The sequence below is a fragment of the Enhydra lutris genome, unplaced genomic scaffold, assembly GCF_002288905.1.
Source record: "Enhydra lutris kenyoni isolate GAN:26980312 unplaced genomic scaffold, ASM228890v2 scaffoldscaffold9, whole genome shotgun sequence".
Taxonomy (NCBI): domain Eukaryota; kingdom Metazoa; phylum Chordata; class Mammalia; order Carnivora; family Mustelidae; genus Enhydra; species Enhydra lutris.
In genome coordinates, this window is record NW_019154093.1 from 75,588,539 (window position 1) to 75,601,038 (window position 12,500).

At 50.2% G+C, this 12,500-nt stretch overlaps 1 protein-coding gene across 2 annotated transcripts in view; it reads right to left on the reverse strand.

Moving 5' to 3' along the window:
* Positions 1-4,972: 4,972 nt before the first annotated feature.
* LOC111143345 (potassium voltage-gated channel subfamily D member 3) overlaps positions 4,973-12,500 on the reverse strand; it is a 200,213-nt gene continuing 192,685 nt past the window's right edge. Inside the window, exons 3-7 of one of the 2 annotated variants that reach the window (XM_022497024.1) lie at positions 9,466-9,567; positions 9,015-9,104; positions 7,361-7,417; positions 5,961-6,208; positions 4,973-5,238 (exon numbers count right to left, since the gene is read on the reverse strand). In XM_022497024.1, coding sequence (XP_022352732.1) covers positions 5,037-5,238; positions 5,961-6,208; positions 7,361-7,417; positions 9,015-9,104; positions 9,466-9,567 — 699 coding nt within the window. In that variant the 3' untranslated portion in view covers positions 4,973-5,036. The remainder of the gene's footprint in view (positions 5,239-5,960; positions 6,209-7,360; positions 7,418-9,014; positions 9,105-9,465; positions 9,568-12,500) is intronic. The other variant, XM_022497025.1, reaches the window with a different exon arrangement.

Below are 12,500 nucleotides of genomic sequence, written 5' to 3' on the forward strand. Positions count from 1 at the left end.
TTTAACATACTCACTACAGTTTCAAAAGAAGACGACCGGAAACTCAAGAGTTTTTTTTTTTTCCCCATAGAAAGTGTTCACATGTTTATCTTCCTGCAGTTTTGTACAGTATTTCTTCTTTGCCATTGAGATGTTGGTAAGCAAAGCCCATTTATTATACGAAAATAGAAAAGAACACACTTGATGTTTTTCACGATAACATTAACGGGGGGGGTGACCTCTAAGGAAAACATTACATTGGAATGTCTGATTATCAAAAATATACCATCCCTCCCACTTCCCAGGTTTGTAAAATAGTCTATTGGTCCAAGGAGCCCCCCAGGACTTGGGTCAGTGCCCTACACTGGTTTGGCATGATGCCATCCAGTGTAGTCAAGTAACCTGCTAAGATAAATGTCATTCCCACACTTGATGAGAAAAACGTAGAACATTCTGAATAGAGAACAAGACTCAAAAGGAACCCCCTTAAAGCTGATAGCCACTTTCTCTTCATGATGCTATTTGGGCTCCAAGGGTCATGGGTCATACAAATGCTTTTCCTTCGTCCAGTGATTGTAAAGCTTTGCACGTGATGAGATTTCATAAGGAAATCACAAAAGGAAAATAAAAATCTTCTAGGTTCCCGTGTGTCATGGTTACCATGCCAAATAGTTGAGAAGGGAAACTAATCCTGCCTTAGACAACAGCATTGGGATCTTTCTGCCTCGTCGTGAACTGATGATTGAAGTGAGGGAGCCTGGACCACTGGACTTCACGAATAACCTCAGAGTCTAGGTTTAGCTCCATTCCAACCACTTAACAACTCTGCAAAGTTAAGAAGCTGAGGGGAAAAATCTAGGTACATGTTTCAGTGTACACTTTTCCTACCTATATTCTGACAAATAAGCGACATGATCCTGAATGGCAGGAATCGAAATCTGAAAACTAGGTAAAGTCCTCAGCATGTGCACAAGGTGACTCTCATTAATCATGGATCAGCATTTACTGTCCACTTTAATTTCTGTTCAAATTCTTTGTTTCTCTTAGTCTCACTTTTCTACTTGTTGACCTTAAACTCCCATGTGATTGTAGGCTAATCTGTTCAACTGTCACTGAGGACACCTGGTCTTTCAAACAGCATTCCACGCAGTTAGTCCTGAACTTGACACTTTAAGAGAATAGGGGATGAAGGCGAAATAGTATAGTTCGCTTCTGGAGGTCCTGGTTCATGGTGGTTCTGATGGAATGCTTCCTCCCACTAATCACTACCTTGGAAGTCCAAGTATTAAAAGTAGAAGCAAACCCCAGAGCAATGCAACAGGATGTAGAAGAAAAATCTTAGGACAAGATGTCTAAGCCCTGGATTGCAATCAGTTCTGCCACTAACTTGCTGTATGAACTTGGATAAGTCACTCTTCTTCCTGCCTCTTTTCCTTCTCTGTGAATCAAGGACTTAGTCCCTTGACCTGCTACCATCAGAGGTTGTAGTAAGGATCAAAAGGACTCTAGAAAGTATGCTTTGAAATGTTTTAGTTCTCTCTTCCTGAGAAGAGGTAGCATTCGACTGAATGAAAACTCTTCACTTGTTCACTTTTTTTTTTTTTTTTTTTAAACTGAATTGATAGTCCATAGTTGGTTCTACCCAGGGAATGGTGGTTTCAAAAGGATGGTTTGTATTAGTACAATGAAATGGTTCCCAAGGGCTGTGTCCAGCTCATATTGAATCTACATAAGACTATACCTCTAGTTACAGCATGTTTTCTTTGATGAGTCTTCTCCAAAGCGTCATTCCTCTGAGAGGCAGCAACTGTAGTAGAAAAAGCATAAGACTAAAAGCCAAAGGACTTGTGTTCTGGTCCCAGCTAGGACATTAATGACTGCATGACCTTGAGCAAGTCACTTCATTTCTCTGGGCCTCAGCCTTCTATATACTGTAAAATCAATTAGATATTCCTAATCCTTTCTAGTTCTGATATATTCTTAATTCTATGTTTTCTAAGTTTCCATTCATTTGAATGTAGCCTATAATATATTATTTTTTAATGCTTTCTAATGCTGAATGGCATCAAATGGGGTAAGTGGTTTTGGGAATCTTCTATTATGCTGAAGTGATTCAGGAACTATGAAAGCTCAAGAGTCATTTCCCCCGAAAGGCATTGCCTCCAGAAAACCCTGATATCCTGGTTCTTCAGTCACTGGCCAATGAGTTAGATTGATTAAACTGTTCAGCACACTTAGGTCTTTTGGTTGACTTACAAAAGTCTTCTAGCAGCGTAGTCTTGCTGTATTCTGTTGTATAGATGCGCCATTTTCCTGGGTCGACATCCCTTGGACCAGAGGTGAGCTGGGTCTCTTATCCCCAGCTAAGTCTACACTGGGGGATAGAGATGAAGCGGATAGTCTAAAGTCTTTTAGGAACTGGCATAATGTAGGACTTAGAAATGAAGTTGAAGGAACACAAAACAGTTCATTAGGGCCAAAAATTGAGAAATTATTTGAGACATGATTTTAAAAGCTTGTTCATTAATTTTGTGGGACACAATAAAATGCTCCCTTGGTGCACTATCAAACAGACTCTGGGTTGGATATTGTCATTATTCTAATCCAGTGTTGAGCTGTTTTTAAACACGGGCAATTCGTATGTGTATGTAACCACGTTCCTATTTCTCTCTTTGTCCCTTACCCCACTCAGTTTTTATGATGTAAACTTAGATACTACAATATTCCTGACTTTGTTCCATTACCATTCTTTCAAAGGAAAAATTCCATTTCTAGTCCTTTGCCTGACTTCTACATGGAGTCCAGCCCAGTCTTTTGCCTTCCCTAATGGGATATGTGTACAAAGTGAATGGATTTAAGCACTTATTCTCCGGTGTGTTTAGGTTGATGGTGGTATGTGTGTGGGAGTGGTGGTGTGGGGGTGTGTACACATATATATTCCTCCGTAGTTGTAAAACTTTTCTGTCTACATAGACTGCAGGCTCAGAAGGCCAAAAGCATCCCATTTCCATAGGGTGGTTGCCCCCCATTAGGGGGAAACCCTTGAGGCCAGACCCAGGAAAGGACTCAGTTGGTGGTCAGCGAGCATAGCATGAGATAAAGGTCCAAGGCTCCCTCTCCTCTGTCCTTCTGGCCACCTGCTTAGAGGCCACCTCAGAACCCACTGACCTTCCCCTTCCACAGGGTGAGTAGAGCTGGGGGTCATAGGGAAGCCCACGGAAGGTGTTTCATAGGTTCCCGACTAGTGAAACTTGTCTAGATGGTTGTGGTAGGCAGAGAGGTCCTTGGCTTATTGTGAAATTGCAGCTCACCAACCTGTAAAATGGATAAGGGGCTTCTGTATCTCAGAGCCCGGAGTAGAGAGACTGCAACTAGGGAGGGTGGGAAGGGGCTTGTCACGAACCCTGAGGCCCACCTGCCCTCCTATATGCAGTGAAAATGGTAGGATTCCAGAAACGCTTTCCCAGTCCCACCAGAGTGCCAGCCACTTGAACGGGCTCTCCGGAAGTCACAGTCACTCCCTCCCTTGCACGGAGGTGATCAGGCTTTGCCCCCACTTCAGTTACCTTCTGGGACATCAGGCCCAAAGACCCTTCAGACCTCACATGTGTTTCAGGCCAGGTATGAATCATCTAGAATTGCTTACTTGCTTTCACACTTGGACGCGTCCTCCATGAAGCACACAGTCTTCAGTCTGCCGGAGCCTCTGGAGTTACCTCAGTCATAAGGTAAGTCGGAAGCTTGCCCCTTCTGCAAGAAACTGCTTATGGGGCCTTTTGGCAGAATTCTGAATGGGCTTTATGATGGGTCCCGAAAGAAGGCTACAAACCAAGGAGCTCCAGGGGCCCACTACAGCTGTGAGCCCTGGGTTCTTCTGTTCTGTCTTCACTGGCCCACACCAGACTCGACTGTGTGTCCTAGGTCCTGGCTAGTTCCTGTGTCAAGATCCCTGTGTGAAAAATCCGGTCATTCCCTTTCCCCCCCACCCAGAAATGGAAACTGCAAACACCACTGGTTCTAATTGTAAGGGAAGCACTTCGTTCTCTAAAGAAGACTTCCCTCCTCCCTAAACTCTTCTGCTTTGGCTTTATTCTTCTCTCTTCCACAGTGGCAGTCACACAGCTCTAACTCCCAGGCAGGAGTCTACAGGTGCTTGGAAGTGGAGACGGCTTTCCTAACATGTCTCAGGATCACTGGGGTCCATGTAGAGACAGATGGCTGGACACAGAGAAGAACAGCCAGGGGGGTGAAGCAGAGAGGGACAGAGACAAAGGACGGACAGAGGGTAAGTGTTGCTGTGTGGTCAGTTGGCAGCTCTGTGCAGGTCAGCTGGGCTGCGGCGGGAGGCCCCAGGCTCAGTTGACCTCACCCACCTGGGGGGATGGAGAGAGAACTCAGCAGTAACTGACTTCTTAGCCTAAAAGCTTCTGCTATAAAAGAAGGAAAAAAACAAAAACAAAAACAAACCCTCACAAAATGCATTGTTTTGGTTCAAAGGTATTGGGTCCATGGAGAAAAATATTTCACAAAAATCCGTTGATGTTTTGTTTTCCACCTTTTCCCATGAATAAATATTATCCATTAAGAGCCTTGAAAAAGGTGCTTAAATACACAGTGTTATATTTTCTTCCTGTTTTGCATGTGACAACTTGGCCTCCGTGCTGCTCTTGGTCTTGTGTTTTCCTCACCGGGGTCACCAGAAACAAGAGTTACTGGGTCTGAGGATCCCCCTCCAGGCCCTGTCCTGGCACGCAGCCTCTCCACCACCCCCCGCCATCCCATCCCCTACCCCCCTCCCTTCCTCTGGCCCCAGCGAGATGCGGTAGTACAGGGCCAGGGCCAGGGCCACGACCACATCCACGCCCACACCAGCAGCGGTGAACCTCAGGTGCCCCTTTGCTGCCTCCTTTCCCTTCCAGGCACAAGTTTCAGTGCTAGGGGTGCAACAGGGCGGGCAGAAAGAGTGGGGGGGAGGAGGGAGTGGTCCCAGTGGCCACCCACCCACATGCCAGCCCCCTTCGCTCCCACTCCCCGCACTGGCCCTCTGTCCAGTGGTTTTACAAGGCGGAGACCTTGACGACATTGCTGGCTATGGAAGGAATGTTCGTGTTGGGGCCCGGGCTGGCAGGGGGTGGCCGACTTTCTCCCTCTGGGGTTAGCGCTGGCGGGGTGGGGATGCTGATGATGGCTGTGGTGATCTGGGATGTTTTGCAGTTTGGTCTCAGTCCGTCGTCTGCTTTCAAATTAAGGCTGGAGCGACTGGGATAAAAGAAGAGTGAGTTGGTGACGGTGCTTCTTGCTAGTGTTCCCAGCGTCCTTGACCCTCGCACGTCTAGTTCCCGGTTAACTAGGAGGAAGCTCTGCCGTCCCTCTGTCTCTGGTTTTAGTAATCAGCCTGTCGCTATCCATTCTAATTATTATTTCTAACAATTACAAAGTCACGTATACCGGGCTTTGGAATTCAGAGTACACGTTTCTCTCCCTGCCATAGACCTGTTCCCCATCCTTTGTGGCATTTGACTTTTGTTTTCCCTGAGTTCCTTGCAGCTCACTGGAGGTAGTGGGGAGAGGCCTAAGAGTTCTCTGCCTCTCTCTGGCAGAGAACGGAGGGACAAGGTCAGTCTATGGTTCAAAGTGAGCCTGGGATAAGCCACGTCTAACAACTGTGAAAACTGGTTCCCCGGGAAAATGATCCATTCTTTGCACTGGGGAAGTTTCTTTCTTTGTTTTTGTTTGTTTTCCCAGTTATTGTTTCTGGTATCTAAGCCCAAGTTGGGCCTAAACCTGCTAGAGTACCCTCCCAAGCAAACAAAGGGCCTTCAGGTTAACATGCGAGGATAAGGAAGGGGGAGGGGGCTCCTGCGTTACCTAAGGGGAGAGAGGACTGAGGGAGCCTGTTCCCTTCTGGGACTGGCAGGACTGAGTGGCGGGGAGCGATGGGGCTGGAGGCCGCGCACCTGGTAGTGAGGGAGGCCTCGCACCTGGTAGTGAGGGAAGGCTGCTCACTGCCCTGGATGTGGATCGTGCTGAGCTCTTGCATGCTGCGCAGGCGAGCGGCCGGCAGGTTGCAGTTGGGCAGGTGCGTGGTCTTCTTACTACGACGGGAGCAGCAGGTGGTCGTGAGGCCCGGGTGACTGGACAGCGAGGGGCTTCTCGTGGACGGGTAGTTCTGCATCGAGCTCTCCATGCAGTTCTGCTCAAACATCTGCTCATCTATGAACTCGTGGTTCTGTGGGAAGCAGAAAGAGAAGAAGTAGGAAAAGGAGATGGGAAGGAGGGGGACGAGTCCCTGTGTGGCTGCCTGCCTCTGTCTGGGCCTTGAGAGGAGGGCTCCCAGCTGCCTGGAGCACGGATAAGCATTCGGGACGGGTGATGTCCCACAGGCATCAAAGGCAGAAAGAAAAAGATTGCTATGGGCAGCAGTGGCCATCAGGTGGAAGGGTGGGGACGGCAGCTGTTAAATCATGAGATGTACACTCCATCTGCAGCTTTGAGCTGATGGGACACAGAGGACCTGGAGGGATTTAGTGGCGTCCTCTGAGCTAGCAGCAGACTTGACTTACTCTGCGGGGTTTGCACAGATCTCCTGGGGGTAGCCGGTAAGGAGTTGCTAACCTTGGGGAGTAGGTATGCTAGGCTATCTTGAATGCTGGGTTGGATTTAATGGGTAAGATCCTTATGAATCCTGGGTACGTGTGAGCTATAAACTTTTAAAGGCACTGGATTATTCATGCAATTGGGGGAGATTTGCTCTTGAAGGCCAAGGGGTCAAACTGTCAGGGTTTTTATTTCCTTTAATTATTGTGTTTTCTGCCCCCCCACCTGATTCTGGGATGTAGATCCTTACTATATCTGGAGGCACAGTATTCCCTAAGTTAAATGTAAGCAGGGCAAGGAATGCTAACAGCTTCCTGGTGTTGAACTCAGAAAACAACAATAACAAAAATGGCCGTTTAGTCGTTTGCTCAAGGCGACTGAAAATCTATGGCACCGGTGGTCTGGCAGAGGCCGCCAGGCTGGAGAGGAATAGCACAAGAAGAGAGTACAGAGAGAGACCAGCCCTGGCAGCCAGGACAAGTCCCTGCAGAGCTGGGGAAGGGGCCCGGGGGCACTCACAGGGGACCGCATGGCCGCTGCATTCTTCCACCCTCTCCAAGGCCTTGGGGAGGTTAAAGGAGGGAAGCAGAAAAGCAGTCGGGTAGTTCAGCGCCAACACCCGAAGGCCTGAGCTGCTATTGCGGGTGGCCGTAGAGGTAGGAAAAAGCCCCCAAAGAACTGACAGCACATGCAGAGAACCGAACCGGGGGTGAAAAGAGGAGAATCCACAGACTCAGAAGAATCAGAGAGAAAAACATCAATTGAATTTTTTAAAAAGTGATACCTTGATGGTGGAGGTTCGTACAGATAACAGGGGATCACCCACAAGATAGGACGACCCCTACAGGACAACATGCCGACAGAAGATAAAAACACCATTGATTTACATTCCAGCATTCCCAAGCTCAGTTCTGACATTCAGTCCCTCCGTCCCAGCATTCCGCCCGCGAACCTGACATTGCGCCCTCGCTCCCAGCATCCTCGCTCCTTCATCCCGACATTCCACCCCTTGGCTCCAACACGACCCTGTTCAAACCCCACCTTCATTCCTTCCATCCCAACATTCTGCTTCTTCTAGCCCAACATTCCTCCCCTGAAGCCCAGCATTCCATCTCTTTCACCCCAGCCCCCTCCCCGGCCCCGCAATCCGACATTCAGTCCCACAAATTCAGCATTCCACGCCTTCAATGCCAGCATTCCATCCCGCCACCTCCCAAGTCTCCGTTCTGCAATGCCAACATTCCAGCCCCTCAAACCCGAACATTTTTACCCATATCCTTTCAGTTGACACATTCCACCCAACACATGCAACTTGGAAAGGGCAGTTGGGTCTGGGCCTATCCCATTGGCAAGCTCCGAGTTTTTGACAGAAGTTCTAGATACACATATACAGTTCTTGACAGTAAGACATTCGATAAATCCTGGAAACTAGGGTTCTCCGAGTACTTTCCCGTTTTGGAAGCCCTCTTTGGGCTCGACTGCCATCCACAGTGTGTCATCCACACTTGGCTCATAGTAAGAGTCATCTGACGTCTATTCCCCTGCATCTAGAGTCCAGGATATGGGACATTCAGAAGTAGAAAGCTCCTTTCCTAGGGTGCTGAGCCCTGACTGTGGGCTCTTTGGGGAGGGCGGGCCTCGAAAGGAACAGGGGAGGACTGTACTCTGTCTCTCTTGGGTTGTCCACCCGACATATCCTCTTCCCTTCTGTTCCTCGTGCTTTTTGCCAAGGGTCCAGGGTTGGCCCCACTGCCCTTCCTTTCAGTCTGTTTGTGGGGCACAGGCAACATGCCACATTCCAGCTACGGCTTCCTAAACCATGGCTTTATTTTCACAGTAATTCTTGGAGCATCCGAACTCCCGGGCCCTACAGGGTAACTAAGAGAGAGTGGTACTGATGGACTCCCTGGCTCCAGAACTATGGGCACAGCCTCCTTCGTTCACTTTTCTTTAAGGAGTGATGTGGGGAGGGACCCACACACTGCATCAACCTAGTCCCAGAGACGGGACAAAAACCGAGGCCCTTTTCCACTCTCCTGTAGCAATCTAGGATAAATTCAGCTGAGTTTTGAAGAGTGATGTGTATCTGGACTGAGAAACTGAGAGGCAGAGCACTGGGAGGCTCTCAGTAACCACGAAAACGGGCTGTAGGGGCCATGTAGGGGTGTGCAGAAAGGCTCGGGGCAGAGACCTTCTATGCTGCGGCAGGACGGAGCTGGCCCCCTACCCTGGAGACTGCGCCCCCCTCCTTGGGGTCTTCCTCCCGGGGGTTGACAAGGACCTCGTTGCTACTCTTTGGATCTGAAGGCAGACTCTGACATCTGCATCCTGGGCCCAGGGTGAGTATATGGGCCCAGAGTTCTCGCTCCGCGAGCTCTGGCCCTCAGAAGGGAGGGCGGGGGTCGGAAACGAGGAGGGCGCAGTGGGCTGGGACTCACAGTGGTTTTCTCCAGGCAGTGCAGCAGGTGGTGGTGCTGGCTCTCAATGAGTGACGTGCTCTTGCCCATGTGTTCCTCCTCTGGGGTGCCCTAATCAGAAAAGGAGAGAAGGCTGAGGCTCATGCCAGTGGCTCCTCCCACCTTCCCCGTGGATTTCATTTCCCACAGGAGGTGGGAGGGCGCCAGAGAAATCAGGATGATCCACATTTCAGGGTCAACAGAGAACATGCTAGCTCTGGGGCTGGGGGCCCCGGGTCTACAGCTGGGTGAGGGGGTAGTGGTGATAATCCAGTGGGAGAAGTCTGTAGAGGGGTGCTCCCTGGAGAAGGTCTGGAAACATGTCCTTCTTAGGGTTCACACTGGGCCTTTGGGGAACGTGGTGCCCCTGGGAAGAGAAAAGAAGCCCTTCGCCGCCTTCCCTGTCCCCAGCCCAGGCCCCACAGGCGCCTACCATCAGCTCTAGCGCCTCCGTAAGGAGCCCATTGCGCTTGCTGTGCAGGTAGGCGTTGGAGCTGCCTGTCTTGGCCACACGGATCCTGGCAAGGCGGGCTTTCTGTGATCGGCAGAGGAAAAAACCAGTGAGTGAACCTGAAAGACCAGACAGCAGGCCTGGCAAAGCCAGTGACAGCAGGCCCAGGGGATGCCTGAGGAAGGGGAGGAAGCGGCTTCTTCCCAGCCACACGGATCTCTGTTTGTAGACCCCAGCGCTGGGTCTGAGGCTCTGTATACCCACTTGGGGCAGCCTGGTCCTGGTCAGAGTTCCTGGGGGTCTCACTCATCTCTCTGGCTTTGGTACAATTCCAGCAGCAGGAATACCTCTCATCAGAGCCCTCCCTCCTCCCAAAACCTTCATGAACCTGACCTACTCGGTATTGCACTAGACTATCTCTCATCTCTAACTGGACGGTCAGCTCTAGAAAGGAGCGTGTGTGAGAGCTCTCCTGATGCTCCCCGAGGGCCCAGAGCTCTTCCCAGTATCCAGCAGCTGCTGGATTAACATCAGTTAGTTAGGAGAAAAGCAAGGAGTGTGCATCTGTGCCCTTCAACACATCTTCACTTCTTTCTTTCTTTCTGTTTTGTCCGTAGTGCTTATTACTAAGGGAGTATACGGTGTCAGCATTTATATCGCTATTGCCTCACAGAATGTAAATTCCTTGAGGGCAGGAGTTTTTTGTTTTGTTCAAGGATGAATCCCCTTGGCTTAGTCATTTTTAAATCAATAAATGCCTTGGGGCGCCTGGGTGGCTCAGTGGGTTAAGGCCTCTGCCTTCAGCTCAGGTCATGATCCCAGGGTTCTGGGATCAAGCCCCGCATCGGGCTTTCTGCTCAGCAGGGAGCCTGCTTCCTTCTCTCTCTCTGCCTGCCTCTCTGCCTACTTGGGATCTCTGTCACATAAAATCTTAAAAAAAAAAAAAATCAATAAATGCCTTGAAAATCGCATGTCGGTTTTGGGGAGTGGATGCCTGCATGGAGGGGCTGATACACGTCTGGGCTTGTCACACCTGCCTGTAGGAATGAGAGCAGGGGCATGCGCGTGTGATGTGGTGCCCTGCCATGTGTGGGAGAGAGGGGAGGACGGAACGCATTTTCACACACCACTCTGGCTTTAACTAGAACAATGGGAAACCTCCCTAGCCCCAGCCTAGGAGACCCCAAGCAGATCCCCTAAAGGATGGCCTCGCAGTGTCTTAAGGCAGAGGGGGCGTGGCTGCTCCTCTCCTTCCTAATAGGCGTGATCACTGTCACCATGACGGCAGCCAACCACGGGAGGGTGGGGAGGGAGGCCCAAGAGGAAAGAGTCTTCAGAAGGGTTCTACTGGCGGTCCAGGCTCCTGGGGTGTAGAGCCAGCTCTAGGTCCTGGCCGCTGGAAGCAGAAGAGCCCACAGTGACTCACGGGTCCGTCCTGGGGCAGAGCAGTCACACCCTTGCCTCTGTGAAAGTCCGCTGGCACTTCACCACAGACTCTGAGCAGGACGACTTCCCTTTCTAGTCTACCTCTCCCCAGCACCGGGAAGTGTCCCTTCCGGTGGAGGGGGGGGCCCTGCTGGGCTGCTACGTGTGCTAAAAAGAGGCCAGGTATTAGGATTCAGGCTGTCAATAGAAGCACAAAGGACAGCCTCGGTCTCTGGTTTCCTGTCGCCTGCGTGTCCCCACAGGGACAGCTTGACTCCCTTTCCTGGCCTCTTGGGCCTGGCAGACCTGCCTGGGAATCAGAGGAAGAGGGCTTCTCTGGATGGCGAGAGCGCAGAGGGGAATCCAGCGGGGGAAGTCTGGTGAGGAAGCCCCGTCGATCCTCTACTCTCTGAGCCAAGAACTTTCATCCCTGGCCCAGCTCGGTGCCGGCCCTCCCCACAGCAACATGTCCACATTCAAGCACGTGGCTCATTTCAGGATGAGGCAGCTTTTGCCTTGGGTGAGGACTGGGTGTTGAGAGCTGCATATGGAAATCCAATCGTGTCAAGCTCATTACAGCCTTATATAATTTGATTGCACCACTTAGAGCTAGACCTTTCTCGTATCTGGGGTCTGTCTTCATTACTTTCTAGAGATGAAAGATTCTCCTGTTCTCCTCTGTGGCACTTCTTTTAATCTTATCTTACCCTGGGCTCTATTAAAGCAACAGATTGTCATATCGAATGCACAACACTGTTTAATCATTTCCCACACGGGATAAAGAGGTTTGCAATGTATTTACAGAACCCTAACCCAGCACATGAAATTCGGTGAGGATTTCTCGTTTGATTTGGAGCTCCTGAGAGCCGTGGTCTGGCTTATGCGTATTTTTATCTTTGGCATCTGACACGGAGCTGTGCGCGGAGCAGGTGTTCAAGCCAAGCTGGTGAGGACCCAGGAAGGGGGACGGACCTTCCCAGTTGGACACAAATCCATTAATAAGGCCCTGGTCATGGGCTCATCCCTGTGTAGACTGTGTCAGCCTCTCCCTCTTCCACAGGCCAGGAGCACAATGTGAGAGGTTAAAAGAGAATGTGGCCATCATCTAGGCTATTTTGAAGACAAGAAAATGGAGGCTATGAGGAGAAGTAACGTCTCCAGGGCAAGGCAGCATGCTGGGGGGACTTCTGCACAGGTCTCCCTACCTTTAGGCCAAATGTTTTCTCCATAAGGGGCCTCTCCCTGAATTTCAATGCCTGCTGGGTAAGTTTCTAAACCGGATGAACTAGGTCTGGGAAGGTTCAGTTTCAGCAAGGATGGAGAGTCCATGGTTGGATAAGAGGTCTGGAAGGAGGATGCTCCCACTCTGGCTACGGTTCCAGGTGGGGTCTGGGCCACGAGAACTGACATCTCTTGCCCCAGCAGAGGCAGAAGAAGGACAAAGAGGGAGACGTGGAAAAAGCCACACAAGAACACAGCCAATTGCACTCTTGGGTGTTCATTCCCTGAGAAATGGAAAGTCACGTTCACACAAAAACCTGTTCACGAATGTCCACAGCAGCTTTACTCATAATAGCCAAAAATGTGGTCGT